The following is a 17840-nucleotide window of genomic DNA, read 5'->3' on the forward strand; positions in this document are numbered from 1 at the left end:
TGGTAAATGTGAAAAAACAGGTGCTGCTGCAAAATCAACAAGCGTGACATGAAGATTCCCACCACCTGGTGAATTCGCTGCTTACCAGCTATAAGTAGGTGTAGGGCAGATAAACCGAGTATGAATCCAAAAGGGGACCTCTATAAATGACCAAAGGGAGTGCTGTGTTGGAATCCACCCTCACGTGAAACAAGGGGGGGGGGGAGCTGCTTACCAGATCCCACTTTTTCCAGGCATGTTATAAATGCAGACTCTCTCTGGATGTGCTATATGAGGGACTCCTTCCTGATGATTCCTGGCTCTTCACTCGGACTGACACTCATATATGGTACACCATGAAAATGAGGGAAGAGACTCCTCCTTCGCGCTGACTCGTTTCCTCCGTGGAAGCCCAATAGGGAGGAAACGCGTTAGCGCGAAGGAGGAGTCGTGCCGTCAGTCACTTCAGCCGCGGCTTGCACTGCAGGCAGCCGCCGCTCTCCATACAGAACTCGAATCTTCGTATTCCTGTAAGTGCAATCTATATTTTTTCAATAAACATATCAAGAGGTAATGCACTATTAGTCTCTTCCCTCATTTTCATGGTGTACCATATATGAGTGTCAGTCCGAGTGAACAGCCAGGAATCATCAGGAGTCCCTCATAAGCAGCGAATTCACCAGGTTGATTTTGCAGAAGCACCTGCTTTTTCACATTTACCAGCTGATTATCCTTTGGAGTTTTATGAACACTGGACTTTATTTGCACATTTATTAATTTCAGTTTTTTTGGTGGAGTTGTTCACGGAAATCACGTCATATAGATTTGCAAGAGATATAAGAGATTTTATTCACTAATTTCTATATTTGTTTTATATTTGTTTATATCAATTTTTTGTGTATGTTTGGCATTGTTCATTTAATTGCACCCAACAGTAGCGCACCAGACTTTTTTAAACTCTACGATATAGTCCCTTATCATCCCCTCCAGAAGTTTACGTACTATCGATGTCAGACCGACAGGCCTATAATTTCCCGGGACATGCCTCTGCCCTTTTTTGAATATCGGTACCACGTTAGCTTTCCTCCAATCCCCTGGTACATTTCCTGTCATAATACTGTCAGCAAAGATCAGGAACAGTGGTCTAGATATACTCTTACTAAGTTCTTTGAGTACTCTCGGATGTACGCCATATGGGCCTGGTGATTTATTTGTGTTCATTTTATCCAGCCTTTCCCTGATTTCACCCTCTGTTAGCCATAACGGCAAGTCCTGTGTATTACTACTAACCATATAGTTGTGGTCAGTGTACCCCTCCTTTTCCTGTGTAAAGACTGATGAGAAAAAAGCGTTCAGCACGGTTGCTTTTTCAGTATCCTCTGTAACCATCCTCCCCTCATCGTTTATTATGTGTGCAAAATGCTCTGCCCTAGTTTTTTTGCTGTTGATATATTTAAAGAATTTCTTTGGGTTCTTTTTACTATCCTCCGCTATTTGTCTCTCAAAGTTGATTTTAGCCATCTTGATTTCGTGTTTACTTTTCTTATTTGCCTCCTTGTATTGCTCGAAAGCCGATACTGTGCCCTCTGATTTATATTTCTTGAAGGCCATTTTTTTCCCCCTAATACGTTTTTTAACATTACGGTTTAGCCAGCCAGGTTTGGCTTTGTCTCTTCTAAATGTATTTCCCATAGGAATGCACTGCAAGATGCATTTGTTTAATATGTTCCTAAAGCATTCCCATTTTTCCTCCGTGGTCAGTGTTCCCAGGGTTTGGTCCCAGTTTACCCTTTCCATCATTGAGCACAATTTGGGAAAATTTGCCCTTCTGAAGTTTTGGGTTCTTATGTTCCCCTCTTGCCTTGTTATATTGTTAATTACGCTAAATGTGATCATCCTGTGATCGCTAGAGCCCAGGTTGTCCTGGACTCCTACCTCCGAGATTAGGTCTGGGTCATTAGTGATCAATAGATCCAGTACTGCATTTTCTCTAGTAGGAGAATCCACCAACTGAGACATGTAGTTGTCCTGTAAGATTTCGATGAATAAACGGGCCTTCTGTGAGTGTGTAGTCCCCACTTCCCAGTCAATGTCGGGATAATTGAAGTCCCCCAATATGATGACTGATCCCAGTTTTACCACTTTACCCAACAGTGATATAAATTCCAGCTCTACCTCCTCCCTTTGGTTGGGTAGCCTATAGCAAACCCCCACAATTACTTTTCCCTTTTCTTCTTCCCTATGGAGTTCTACCCACACAGATTCTAACTCCATACTCATCCCTTCCATAATATCACTCCTCTCTAACACCCTTACATTATTCTTGACATAGAGACATACCCCTCCCCCTCTTTTTCCTACCCTGTCCTTCCGGTACACCAAATACCCTTGGATATTGGCCAGCCAGTCATGTGAGGGGTCGAACCAAGTTTCCGTTATTCCCACAAGGTCTATGTCCTCCTCATGTACTAACATTTCCAACTCATCCATTTTATTAGCTAGGCTCCTGGCATTTGCATATACCCCTCTTAGTTTTGTGGAAGGTGATAGTGAATGGTGATTGCTTTTTTTTCCTGTTCGGTCTGAGGTTTTCCCGCACAGACCCTCCAATTGACGTTATGGGAATACTGTCGCTGCTGACTCTACTACTGCCTTCTGTCCTTTGCTCCCCCCTGACTGACTCTAATTCTGAGCCCTCCCCCCTGTCTCCTAGTTTAAAAGCCCCTCCAACTTGGTGGCCATCTTTCTCCCCAAAAGAGCTGTACCATCCCCATTAAGGTGCAGCCCATCCTTACTAAAGAGCCGGTAGCCGACTGAGAAGTGAGCCCAGTTCTCCAGGAACCCAAACCCCTCCTTCCTACACCAATTTCTCAGCCACTTGTTAAGTTCCCTAATCTCCTTCTGCCTCTCCTGTGTGGCTCGAGCTATTGGCAGTATTTCAGAGAAAACCAGTTCATTGAGGGAACCATGAATGCAAACAGATACTGGGACATACTGAAGCAGTGCATGTTCCCCTCCCTTCGGAAATTGGGCCGCTGGGCAGTATTCCAACATAACGACCCCAAACACGCCTCCAAGACGACCACTGCCTTGCTAAAGAAGCTGAGGGTAAAAGTGATGGACTGGCCAAGCATGTCTCCAGACCTAAACCCTATTGAGCATCTGTGGGACATCCTCAAAGAAAAGGTGGATGAGCGCAAGGTCTCTAATATCCACCAGCTCCTTGATGTCGTCATGGAGAAGTGGAAGAGGACTCCAGTGGCAACCTGTGAAGCTCTGGTCAACTGCATGCCCAAGAGGGTTAAGGTAGTTCTGGAAAATAATGTTGGCTAAACAAAATATTGACACTTTGGGCCCAGTTTGGACATTTACACTTAGCGGTGTACTCACTTTTGTTGCCAGCGGTTTAGACATTAATGGCTGTGTATTAAGTTATTTTGAGGGGACAGCCAATTTACACTGCTATACAAGCTGTACACTCACTACTTTACATTGTAGCAAAGTGTCATTTCTTTCCCCTAAGTGACAATGTCCAAATTGGGCCCGAAGTGTCAATATTTTGTGTGGCCACCATTATTTTCCAGCACCGCCTTAACCCTCTTGGACCTGGAATTCACCAGAGCTTCACAGGTTGCCACTAGAGTCCTCTTCCACGCCTCCATGAGGACATCATGGAGCTGGTGGATGTTAGAGATCTTACATATATTACATAGTTACATAGTAGGTGAGGTTGAATAAAGACAATAGTCCATCCAGTTCAACCTGTGTAGGCATGTGTGGCTGTAATCATCTCCCATACCCCTGAATGTTCTGATCCTTGAGATGTAAGTCTAAGAGTCTTTTGAAAGCCACCATACTACCCGCAGAAACCACCTCTTGTGGTAGAGAATTCCACAATCTTGTTGCCCTAACAGTAAAGAACCCCCCGCGTTGCCTGAGGTTAAAACGCTTCTCCTCTAATCGCATTGTATGCCCTCGAGTCCTCATGCAATCCCTTCGAATGAACAGCTTTTTTTCTAAGCTGGGATCCCCATTAAGATATTTATAAATTGCTATCATGTCCCCCCTCAGACGTCTCTTCTCCAGGGAGAATAAATCGAGCGATTGTAGACGCTCTTCATAGTCAAGGTCCTCCAATCCCCTAATTAGTTTAGTTGCCCTTCTCTGGACTCTCTCCAGCTCCAACACATCCCTCCTGAGGACTGGCGACCAGAACTGGACGGAATACTCCAGATGCGGTCGGACCAGAGTTTTATAAAGTGGAAGGATTATAGTCTTATCTCTGGAATGCATCCCTTTCTTTATGCATGCTAATATTCTGTTGGCTTTGGAAGCTGCCGCTTGACATTGCATGCTGTTTCCTAATCTATCATCAACCAATACTCCCAGATCCTTCTCCATTTTTGATTCCCCCAAGGGCTCCCCTCCTAACGTGTATTGTGATTTTATGTTTTTAGTCCCCAAGTGCAAAACCTTACACTTCTCCACGTTAAACCTCATTTGCCATGTCGTTGCCCACTCTGTTATTTTGTCCAGGTCATTCTGCAGGATATCTGCTTCATGTTGTGAAGTTATTGCCCTGCCCAATTTTGTGTCATCTGCAAAAACTGATATCGAACTACTGATCCCGACCTCAATGTTGTTTATGAATAAATTGAACAAGGTTGGTCCCAGGACTGAGCCTTGGGGGACCCCGCTTACCACCTCAGACCAGTCTGAGTATGCGCTGTTTATTACTACCCTTTGGACCCGCCTTTTTAGCCAGTTCCGTATCCAAGAGCAAACCCTGCTATCGATACCTGCAGACCTTATTTTATAAATTAAGCGCTTGTGGGGAACTGTATCAAACGCCTTAGCGAAATCCAAGTACACCACATCCACTGGTCTCCCCCTATCTAGCTCACAGCTCACCTCCTCGTAGAATGTAAGGAGATTGGTTTGACAAGAACGCCCATTTGTAAACCCGTGCTGATTACTGCTGATGATGTTGTTGTCCTTAGCAAACTCTACAATATAGTCCCTTATCATCCCCTCCAGAAGTTTACATACTACTGATGTCAAACTGACAGGCCTATAATTTCCCGGGATATGCCTCTGGCCCTTTTTGAATATTGGAATCACGTTAGCTTTCTTCCAATCCCCTGGTACATCTCCTGTCCTAATACTGTCAGCAAAGATCAGGAACAGTGGTCTCGATATAACTTTACTGAGTTCCTTGAGTACTCTCGGATGTATGCCATCCGGTCCTGGCGATTTGTTTGTGTTAAGTTTATCCAGCCTTTCCCTGATTTCCCCCTCTGTTAGCCATGGTGGCAAGTCCTGTTTATTACTACTAACCATACAGTCATGGTCAGTGTACCCCTCCTTTTCCTGTGTAAAGACTGACGAGAAAAAAGCATTTAGCACGGTTGCTTTTTCAGTGTCCTCTGTAACCATCCTCCCATCATTGTTAATTATGTGTGCAATATGCTCTGCCTTAGTTTTTTTGCTGTTGATATATTTAAAGAATTTCTTTGGGTTTTTTTTACTATCCTCCGCTATTTGTCTCTCAAAGTTGATTTTAGCCATCTTGATTTCTTGTTTACTTTTCTTATTTGCCTCCTTGTATTGCTCGAAAGCCGATACTGTGCCCTCTGATTTATACTTCTTGAAGGCCAATTTTTTCCCCCTAATAAGTTTTATGACGCTACAGTTTAGCCAGCCAGGTTTGGCTTTGTCTCTTCTAAATTTATTTCCCATAGGAATGCACTGCAAGATGCCTTTGCCTAATATGTTCCTAAAGCATTCCCATTTTTCCTCTGTGGTCAGGGATCCCAGGGTTTGGTCCCAGTTTACCTTTTCCATCATTGAGTACAATTTTGGAAAGTTTGCCCTTCTGAAGTTTAGGGTTCTTATGTTCCCCACTTGTCTTGTTATGTTGTTATTTACACTAAATGTGATCATCCTGTGATCGCTAGAGCCCAGGTTGTCCTGGACTCCTACCTCCGAGATTATGTCTGGGTCATTAGTGAGCAATAGATCCAGGACTGCGTTTTCTCTGGTGGGGGAATCCACCAACTGTGACATGTAATTATCCAGTAAGGTTTCCGTGAATAGGCGGGCCTTCTGTGAGTGTGCAGTCCCCTCTTCCCAGTCAATGTCGGGGTAATTGAAGTCCCCCAATACGATGACTGATCCCAATTTTGCCACTTTACCCATTAGTGCTAAAAATTCCAGCTCTACCTCCTCCCCTTGGTTAGGTGGCCTATAGCAAACCCCCACAATTACTTTCCCCTTTTCTCCTTCCCTATGGAGTTCAACCCACACAGATTCTAAATCCATGCTCATCCCATCCGTAATGTCACTCCTTTCTGTCACCTTTATATTGTTCTTGACATAGAGACATACCCCTCCCCCTCTTTTTCCTACCCTGTCCTTCCGGTACACCGAATACCCTTGGATATTGGCCAGCCAGTCATGTGAGGGGTCGAACCAAGTCTCTGTTATTCCCACAAGGTCTATGTCCTCCTCATGTACTAACATTTCCAACTCATCCATTTTATTAGCTAGGCTCCTGGCATTAGCATATACCCCTCTTAGTTTTAAGGAAGTTAAGCGCAATTGGCGGTTATGTTTATTCCTGTTTGGTCTGAGGTTCTCCCGCACAGACCCGCCAATTGACCTTGTGGACCTACTGTCGCTGCTGACACTACAGCTGCCTTCAGTCCTCTGCTTCCTCCTGACTGACTCTACTTCTGAGCCCTCCCCCCCGTCTCCTAGTTTAAAAGCCCCTCCAACTTGGTGGCCATCTTTCTCCCCAAAAGAGCTGTACCGTCCCCATTAAGGTGCAGCCCATCCTTACTAAAGAGCCGGTAGCCGACTGAGAAGTCAGCCCAGTTCTCTTGCGCTCTTCCACCTTCCATTTCAGGATGCCCCACAGATTTAGGGTTTAGGTCTGGAGACATGCTTGGCCAGTCCATCATCTTTACCCTCAGCTTCTTTAGCAAGGCAGTGGTTGTCTTCGAGCTGTGTTTGGGGTCGTTATCATGTTGGAATACTGCACTGCGGCCCAGTCTCCAAAGGGAGGGGATCATGCTCTGCTCTAGTATATCACAGTACATATTGGCATTCATGGTTCCCTCAATGAACTGTAGCTCCCCAGTGCCGGCAGCACTCATGCAGCCCCAGACCATGACACTCCCACTACCATGCTTGACTGTAGGCAAGACACACTTGTCTTTGTACTCCTCACCTGGTTGCCGCCACACACGCTTGACACCATCTGAACCAAATAAGTTTATCTTGTTGTCATCAGACCACAGGACATGGTTCCAGTAATCCATGTCCTTAGTCTGCTTGTCTTCAGCAAACTGTTTGCGGGCTTCCTTGTGCATAATCTTGAGAAGAGGCTGCCTTCTGGGACGACAGCCATGCAGACTTATTTGATGCAGTGTGCAGCGTATGGTCTGAGCACTGACAGGCTGACCCCACACCCCTTCAACCTCTGCAGCAATGCTGGCAGCAGTTATACGTTTATTTCCCAAAGACAACCCATGGATATGACGCTGAGCACGTACACTCAACTTCTTTGGTCGACCATGGCGAGACCAGTTCTGAGTGGAACCTGTGCTGTTTAACAGCTGTATGGTCTTGGCCACCGTGCTGCAGCTCAGTTTCAGGGTCTAGGCTATCTTCTTATAGCCTAGGCCATCTTCATGTAGAGAAACAATTGTTTTTTTTCCAGATCCTTAGAGAGTTCTTTGCCATGAGGTGCCATGTTGAACTTCCAGTGACCAGTATGAGAGAATGAGAGCGATAACACCAAATTTAACACACCTGGTCCTCATTCACACCTGAGACCTTGTAACACTAAAGTTTAAAATTTCAATATTTTATTCAGAATACAACATAGATGACACATCAAATGTTTAAACTCAGAAAATGTATAATTTTAAAGGAAAAATAAGTTGATTTTAAATTTCATGGCATCAAAACAACTCAAAAAAGTTGGGACAAGGCCATGTTTATCACTGTGTGGCATCCCCTCTTCTTTTTATAACAGTCTGCAAACATCTGGGGACTTCGGAGACAAGTTGCTCAAGTTTAGTAATAGGAGTTTAGTAATTAGTGTCAGCTAAAGACTTACAAAAGTCACTGGCAAATGCTAACATCCCTGTTAGCCAATCTACAATACGTAAAACACTAAACAAGAATGGATTGATGGAGGAGTGAGGAGAAGGATCGTTATATATTTTGTTGAACAAATTTACCAATATTGTAGTGGAGAGGAGGTGTTCCTATGGTTTGATCCACCAGAGGATAAAGGGATCATAGGCGTTTGGGGTCTGTGTGACCCACCAGTTTCTGGTAAGAGGCAAAGATTATCATCTGTATTCACTGGAGCACCTGATATTCAATCAATATCATCCACTTTTCCTGCATGAACTGTTTTGGATCACGATTTTAACTATTTTGAGCACATTATAAAGCACTTCATGTTAAACAATATCAATATTTGTTTGCTCAAGAAATTAATTAATTTATTTAACTTTTATTCGTGCAATAATTTATTTATTCACATATGTTTTATATATTTAATTTTTATAAGTGATCACTAGCACTTTATTTGCCATTTATTGCACTTTCAGCACCTTATTTAATATCACCAGTTTTTGTTTGGCACAAATATAATCTGTGGCACTAGCACTTTTTAGAAAAATTTGTATGATGGTATATATGATTATCGGTTGCAAGTAATAACCAACATATTTTTTACCACACATGCTACAATAAGTTATTTGATATACACTTTTATACATATTTATTTTGTCACTACTGCACAACAGATATTGCATTTTTGTTTTAAAAATACTGAGGTACACCACGGCCAATACTATTTATATTATATTATCTAGGGTGAGTAAATAGGTGACATTTAGTAGGACATTCTGCTCTGTTGTTCCATATATCTTAGGGAACTGGATTCAGAGGAGATGTCCAATCAGTATTCCGCCGCGTTTCGGCCATACAGGGCCTTTTTCAAGGATATATCACCATTTCTATAAGTAACAAATAATATAAATGATAAATCTTGCATAAACTCAATCTAGAATCATGCAATATATTCGGTAATTTGTTGTCTTACGTTTGTGTTTTTTGTCCACTTCATGCGTGTATGCCTTCCCCGGGATTCCAGGATGCTACAGGAACTTGTGCTGCTTCTAGATGTGAATGTTATAGTGTGAGTTGGTTGAACCTCCATTATGAAGGACAAGATAAGTTGGTGTGTTGGTAACAAAAAGGTGCAAATTACATGTAATAATGTATGTAATTGGCATATATATTTACTTTGGCTAGACCGATATAGCCTGGGGTCCAAAGTGGTTCCCTTGAGGTACAGGACCTTTTGTAACTGCGATCAATCCAACAGAAATCTGCAGGGTAGATTTGTTTCAGAGAGTAATAATAATTCTTAATGCTGTTTGGGTAAATAATATTTCTTAGCAATGTTCAAGATAATTCAGACATAAGGCTTCATGGTAGTAAATGGGAGACTAGAAAAATCTCTTGTTGGGTTATCACCGAAAATAAATGATACTCCATAGTTTGGATATTTTGTTGTATTTCAAAAAATACTTCAGGTGGCAGTAGAAGCTACGTAATGGTAGGTAAGAGACTGAAAAAAGTCTCTTCCTGGACTAAACGGCTAAACGATATCTGTCTAGCCAAAGTAAATATATATGCCAATTACATACATTATTACATGTAATTTGCACCTTTTTGTTACCAACACACCAACTTATCTTTTCCTCCATCATTGAGGTTCAACCAACTCACACTATAACATTCTCATCTAGAAGCAGCACAAGTTCCTGTAGCATCCTGGAATCCCGCAGAAGGCATACACGCATGAAGTGGACAAAAAACACGAATGTAAGACAACAAATTACCGAATATATTGCATGATTCTAGATTGAGTTTATGCAAGATTTATCATTTATATTATTTGTTACTTATAGAAATGGTGATATAATGGTGAACTACAGAGCAGAATGTCCTACTAAATGTCACCTATTTACTCACCTGTCACTTACCTTGTATACTTTCGTCACTACTCACACAATGAGTCTTTACCCATGTCACGAAACGTCATACAATATTGTAAATAATATCTTATTCTTGTAAATAAATTGTTTGACCAACTACTATCTACCTTACTCTTGCCCATAAAGTCCCAATTTTCTGGCATGAGGCACCAAAAACTACAAACATCTGCTCTGCGGTTCAGCATGGAAGAGATAGGCATTGGGTTGTCTCTCCCCATTTGCAGATGATGAGTCCTCCTATTGAGTAGTTGTGACCTCGGCTACGTGCAAATTTTATGGCTGGTGGGAAACACTTTCCCCCTTTGCGGGGTACATTAAGGAGCGAGGATACCCTAGGGTCCTGTGGTACAGTTTGGTGTATATGAGCCAGCCAGGTAGTTTTGAATCCAGCATACTTGGCTGAGTCGTCAGTCAAGCTAAGTCATACACCGAGAAACACAGTGAACAGAAGACTACTAGCAGAGATGCACCTTGGAGCACAAATGCGAGGGCAAGGACTGCAACTCTTTAGGTGATGGATAGAGTCAGTTGTTCAGCATCATCACTGTGCGACACCTAGGCAGCAGGTTAGTGATGATGCCATCAGAGTTTATAAAAGGGCAGCAATCTGCACATGCCCAAGATGGCTGCCAACAGGAGGGCAAGGTAAGACCTTGACACTAGGGCCCCAAGCCTTTCAAGGTCCCCTGACTCCTGGATCCATAAGTATAGCAGGCCCGCAGATAACTCCACCTCGGCATGTAGGTTGCCCTATCTGCTTCCTGGGTAGGGGGCCGTTTTGCTGGTGTTGGGTGTACTTTTGTACCCAAGTTGGTTGATCGATCAACTTGGTACATTCAGCCTGCCCGTTAATAGTTTGAATCTCTGCCAGTTCCTGCTAAAAAGGCCGAGATTCAAATTGTGTATTCTTTTCTTCCAAAGGTGGTTTCCTCCTTCCACATCAAGAAGGCCTTTATTATTCACTACTTAGAAAACTGTCCTAGCTTGGCAGATGCTGTGAGAATCTACCTGTAGCGGAGCTCCAATACCCAGCCTAGGTATCTCCGCTGTATAATCCTTGAAGCTGAGGAAGTACTAACATATCCAGGGCAAAATTCCCCCAGTAACTGGACGACACACAGTTCTGGAAGTCAACAACTTTTATTCAGCCACAGCTGGCTTTTATATGATTCCCCATGCAAAGGGTTTCTTAACTAATTTTCCAGGGGCATTCCCCGCTGGACCTAAGAGGGAACTAGGGACAAGTAAACATTTCACAGACTCAACCAACACAACACAACCAACCTCAACAGTATTCCAGCAGCAACTAATCGATAACAGTGATTCAATTAAACTGAGCCAATTAAATAGCAGACTTTCGTCATCGAGCTCCTGAAGTACAATACACATTATTATAAGTGTAAACACATCCCCACAGTAGATAACAGGTGAGTAAATTGGCATAATCAACAATGTATGGAATACAGGTGGTTGAGCTGATATTAGCCTCTGCATTGAGTCTGACTGTGTGGAGCAGTATTTTATTGGCAATAGGCAGCTAGGCTCTGAACATGGATCCTTGAGATATATTGTTGGCAAATATTACTGTCCTATTTGAAGTAATCCAAACCATATTCTCAGTGTCCATTCCGCCACACTACCTTAAGTCTACAGCCTCTTTTATGTAATCTGATTCTCTTTGTTTTTCCTGAAGGCTCCTGCATGGTGGTTCTCTGCTTCCCACTCCACAATTGTTTGATGGATTAGATAGGGTATCATTCAAGCCTACAGTGGGTATGGAAAGTATTCAGACCCCCTTAAATTTTTCACTCTTTGTTATATTGCAGCCATTTGCTAAAATCATTCATTCTTCTTCCTCATGAATGTACACATAGCACCCCATACTGACAGAAAAACACAGAATTGTTGACATTGTTGCAGATTTATTAAAAAAGAAAAACTAAAATATCACATGGTCCTAAGTATTCAGACCCTTTGCTCAGTATTTAGTAGAAGCCCCCTTTTGATCTAATACAGCCAGGAGTCTTTTTGGGAAAGATGCAACAAGTCTTTCAAACCTGGATTTGGGGATCCTCTGCCATTCCTCCTTGCAAATCCTCTCCTGTTCTGTCAGGTTGGATGGTAAACGTTGGTGGACAGCCATTTTTAGGTCTCTCCAGAGATGCTCAATTGGGTTTAAGTCAGGGCTCTGGCTGGGCCATTTAAGAACAGTCACGGAGTTGTTGTGAAGCCACTCCTTCGTTATTTTAGCTGTGTGCTTAGGGTCATTGTCTTGTTGGAAGGTAAACCTTCGGCCCAGTCTGAGGTCCAGAGCACTCTGGAGAAGGTTTTTGTCCAGGATATCCCTGTATTTGGCCGCATTCATCTTTCCCTCGATTGCAACCAGTCGTCCTGTCCCTGCAGCTGAAAAACACCCCCACAGCATGATGCTGCCACCACCATGCTTCACTGTTGGGACTGTATTGGACAGGTGATGAGCAGTGCCTGGTTTTCTCCACACATACCGCTTAGAATTAAGGCCAAAAAGTTCTATTTTGGTCTCATCAGACCAGAGAATCTTATTTCTCACCATCTTGGAGTCCTTCAGGTGTTTTTTTAGCAAACTCCATGCGGGCTTTCATGTGTCTTACACTGAGGAGAGGCTTCCGTCGGGCCACTCTGCCATAAAGCCCCGACTGGTGGAGGGCTGCAGTGATGGTTGACTTTCTACAACTTTCTCCCATCTCCTGACTGCATCTCTGGAGCTCAGCCACAGTGATCTTTGGGTTCTTCCTTACCTCTCTCACCAAGGCTCTTCTCCCCCGATAGCTCAGTTTGGCCGGACGGCCAGCTCTAGGAAGGGTTCTGGTCGTCCCAAACGTCTTCCATTTGAGGATTATGGAGGCACTGTGCTCTTAGGAACCTTAAGTGCAGCAGAAATCTTTTTGTAACCTTGGCCAGATCTGTGCCTTGCCACAATTCTGTCTCTGAGCTCTTCAGGCAGTTCCTTTGACCTCATGATTCTCATTTGCTCTGACATGCATTGTGATCTGGAAGGTCCTATATAGACAGGTGTGTGGCTTTCCTAATCAAGTCCAATCAGTATAATCAAACACAGCTGGACTCAAATGAAGGTGTAGAACCATCTCAAGGATGATCAGAAGAAATGAAAAGCACCTGAGTTAAATATATGAGTGTCACAGCAAAGGGTCTGAATACTTAGGACCATGTGATATTTCAGTTTTTCTTTTTTAATACATCTGCAACAATGTCAACAATTCTGTGTTTTTCTGTCAGTATGGGGTGCTATGTGTACATTCATGAGGAAGAAGAATGAACTTAAATGATTTTAGCAAATGGCTGCAATATAACAAAGAGTGAAAAATTTAAGGGGGTCTGAATACTTTCCGTACCCACTGTATGATCCAAAGAATAGAGTTTCTCCTCTCCCTGTAAAAACACACTCTACTAGATCCTTTATTGCTTGATGGGGTTTTCAGCATCAGGCATCTGTTTCTCAGATTTGCAAGGCTGTTACATGGTCCTCTGCTCACACATTTGTTAAGTTCTACCAGGTGGATATTAGGCCTCTTCTGATGCCAGCTAGGGGCATAAGGTGCAAACTACTACATGCTGCTCTCTGAGTCTATTGAGAACTTCTTGACCCATTTATTACCAGGGCATGTTGGCATTTGTTTGCTGTGTTGCACACACCTCAGTTAACCTGCTTTCAGAGAATTTCATGAATGAAATAATTTGTTAGATCCTCCTCCCCCCTTCCAGAAAGGAAGGGAAGGCTCTCCAATGTAAACAGTAATGCACTGTTTACAGTGGTGACTGTTATGATTAGTCATCACAGCAATCACATGGCTCAGTGCTTCTCTAAGAAGCACTGTGCCTTTAACTGAAGCTGTTTGCTGTTTTATGATAATGGGAGTAGCAGCTTTGTGCGCACGCCAGATGCACAACACACTTAAACCAAAGGATGTACAGGTACTTCCACCTCTTCTTGTAAGAGCACAGTTTGGCTGTTTTGTTACAAAGGCTGGACATAAGATGGTTAAGGTTGCATATAAAAAAATTGTGGTGCTCAAATACATAATGTGGGCACACCTACTACCAGTACAACCTAATTGTATATAAATGTTTTAAAAACCATCCATTGTGTTTTTAAGACATTTACTGTGGAATAGTAAAAAAACGAATGCGCGATCTGGACCAAATCTGTAACACAATCAAAATTCTGACAAAGGTAAATTCATAATACAAAAGCTATTACAAAGAAAATGTGAACAACCTGAAGGTGTGCATAAATATACTTCATAAAACAATGTTGTGAAGTGACAAAAAACATGCACAGATGTGATAATTACAATAGTGAAAAAGAAAGCAAAAAAAGCTTTCACATAAAAAGTTCCATAAACATAAATGTTAAATGGTGATCTTCTCTTGGATGAATGAAAGCTGAGAAAATATGCCAGAGATAACTCTTCCAAATGCTGCATGCAACCCCAATGTGCTCAAACATAAATGGGTGGCTGCTTGCCAGAAATACACAGTCTCAATGCCTTGAGAGATAATTCACAGCAAAGCTCATAGGATGTCCCGGCGAAAAAAGAGTCCCTATAGATCCACTGATCAAAGTGCTCAACAAAGGGGCTGGATGGACCATACCCATGCCCCAACACTCTCGAGATCTCCGCTCAGTGTTGAAAAGGAGAAGCTAATAGTGCATTAACTCTTGTATGGGAGGTACTCCAATCCCAGTTGTTGATGCCTTCTGAGGGGAAATGCGTCGGATGGAGCCAGCCATTTCGTCATAAAGCACGGTCCACACTGCAGGCGGCCGTGCTCTCTTGATATACAAGCCTGTGTCAAGATTTTTAATGTAAGTGCAACCTTTAAATAAATACGTTTTTATACAAGACGTAATGCACTATTAGCTTCTCCTTTTCATCACCGAGCTGAGATCTCTAGAGTGTTGGGGCATGGGTACGGTCCATCCAGCCCCCGTGGTCAAGCATTTTGATCAGTTGATTGCCGGATCTATAGGGACCTCTTGTCTTTCGGGACGAGTGACATCCTATGAGCTTTTGCTGTGAATTATCTCTCAAGGACTTGAGACTGTATGTCTCTGGTAAGCAGCCACCCATTTTTGTTTGAGCATGTTGGGGTTGCATGCAGCACTTGGAAGAGTTATCTCTGGCATATTTCCTCAGCTTTCATTCATCCAGGAGACTGTTTCATTGAACATCACCATATAACATTTATGTTTATGGACTTTTTTATGTAAAATCTTTTTTGCTTTCTTTTTTACTTTTGTAATTATCACATCTGTGCATGTTTTTTGTCACTTCACAACATTGTTTTATGAAGTATATTTGTGCACACGTTCAGGTTGTTCACATTTTCATTGTAATAGTTTTCACATTGTGAATTTACTTTTGTCACAATTTTTATTGTGTTACAAATTTGGTCCTGATAGTGCACAATTTTTTTTCTTTTTACATTCACTTATCTCCCAGGGTTCAGGGAGACCTAGGTGCTGCCATCTACCAGATAGGCTAGCGCATCCTTTACACATATACTATTTACTGTGGGATACCTTAAAATATTTACTGACATTTTAAATTAGGCTTTCACAAAAATGTAAATGAGGGTTTTTATATACTCTGGCAACTAGTGTTTTAAATCTTAGTTCTGTGAACTCCTTTTTCAGTAAACTAACTGCACATTGTTTCTCTTACAGGCCAGCCAATTGTCTCCAGTGTTTGACACTCCTCAACATATCAAACAATAAACTTACTGATGAAAAACAGCTTTATGCACTGTCGGAGATGCCAAGGTATGACTTTTTTTTCATTTTCTGTTTAATCCCATGTATTGAAAGAAGAGCTTCTAGGCATTACTAAAGGGCATGCTTTTAATTTGACGATTTTCTGTATTTCATACAATTGGAATAACCATGTGCATAATGTCTAGCTTCTCTTAACATTTGTCCTGATTTTGCAGAAACAAAACATGTTCTAAGGAGGGTCATAGAAGCAATTTAAACAGTGACCGCTTACATATGGAGATGTGGCCTTTATTGTAATCATTCTATGCCCAAAATTAGGACAAAAGCTACTTAAAGTGTTTCTTGATCAGCTTATTAGATCAGGGTCATCTTCTGCTGTAAAAGAAAATTGCAGTAGTTTATAAGGGCAAAAATGTACCTGTAAGGAATAAAGATGTCTTACTGATCTGTCCTCTGTCTTTTGTTAGAGGTGCCTAGGTGAAATTGATATCAAAATCTTTCGGCAGAAATTCTGGGAATGATGAAGATTTCAAGTTTATAGGGTACTTATTGTTCCCCAATGAATCTTACCAGAAGGATACTGACTTCATGCCCTGCAATGTATAAAACAAGGGAAAGAAAAGTGTTTGCTCTAATGTTTCTCATGGGTACATGTTTGCCTTTAAAAACTATAATGATTTAAATAAACGGGCCATGCAAGGTACAATTTAGGTTGGACCATGTTTTGATCACTTTGGTTTACCTGATTTATTATAAACAACTATAATATTACAAGCACAACTATATCAAAAAGTCCCAAAAAAAGACCAGTTGCTTTTGGGAAGATTTTATTTGAATTAACAGGGAGCTAACATTACTTAAAATTACAATGCTAGCAAGCTTCCAAGATCTGCTATTCATAGAAAAAGCTAGGATTTCCTTTCTTATGTTGTATATTTTAAAAATCAGTTTCTTCACAATGTTCGTAGATACAAAGATGAATTAGAGCTTGTTTGATTGCTTTTACTGCTTGCATTCCATGCATTAAGATAAAAAACCTTCTGTGTGCAGCAGCCCCCTCAGCCCCTCTCTGTCCAGCGATGTCCATTAATGTCTCAGCCGTCCAAGGTTCTCCCTCCTGATTGGCTGAGACACAGCATCGGCGCCATTGGCTGCCACTGCTGTCAATCAAAGCCAGCTAGCTAATCAGGAGAGAGAGGGGGCGGGGCCAGGACATGTCTGAATGGACACAGGGAGCTGTGACTCGGCTTGGGTGCCCCCATACATAGCTGTTTGCTGTGGGAGCACTGAACAGGAGGGAGAGGCCAGGATCATAGAAGAGGGACACAAGAAGAGGAGGATCTGGGCTTCTCTGTGCAAATACACTGCAACAGAGCACGTAAATATACCATGTTTGTTATTTTTATAGGAAAAAAAGAGACTTTACAATCTCTTTACCTCATTTGCTGTTGCCAAGGTAAGGCAGTGGTGCAAGATTTTACCCACACTCCTGAGTGCTGTAGCAGTGGGAATATGTTTACATTTGTTAACTATCACAAAGGGGTTGATGCCGCTCCAGGTGAGAGATAAGTATCCAATCTGTGCTGGGTGCACGTCTAGTCCATGGACCATGGAGGTAGCAATTTTATAGGAAATTTTGATAATTAGTTGTGCTTGATAAATAATTGCGCTAATATTGTGTGTCATAAAAAATTGCATTCGATTCTCCAGAGTCCCTGTTTGCAGAAAATATATACTGTTTGGTGAATTTACCTGTAACATATTCTTCAGGCATAAAATGTGCGTTTAAACATAAAAAAGGCAAAAACAGGTCGTTCCTTATCCTTTCAGTCATCCCTCTGCTTCCCTTTTCTGGCCCTCCCCTTACCTCTCTTTCTACCTACTGCCTCTAATCTGCCTTGTCTCTGGATACAGCGGATTAGACTTTCTTTCTTCGCTGTCTCCTTTATTTCTAGATTCACCTTTAAGGCATATTTCTCTAGCTATCTGTTTGCTCCACG

General features: G+C 42.2%; 1 protein-coding gene across 2 annotated transcripts in view; it reads left to right on the forward strand.

The window, feature by feature from the left end:
- Window positions 1–17840, forward strand: part of TBCE (tubulin folding cofactor E) — a 750803-nt gene that overhangs the window by 393733 nt on the left and 339230 nt on the right. For both annotated transcript variants that reach the window (XM_082250252.1, XM_082250253.1), the window contains one exon: window positions 15793–15888. In XM_082250252.1, coding sequence (XP_082106378.1) covers window positions 15793–15888 — 96 coding nt within the window. The remainder of the gene's footprint in view (window positions 1–15792; window positions 15889–17840) is intronic.

This window comes from Pelophylax lessonae, assembly GCF_965119305.1.
Source record: "Pelophylax lessonae genome assembly, chromosome: 3".
NCBI lineage: Eukaryota > Metazoa > Chordata > Amphibia > Anura > Ranidae > Pelophylax > Pelophylax lessonae.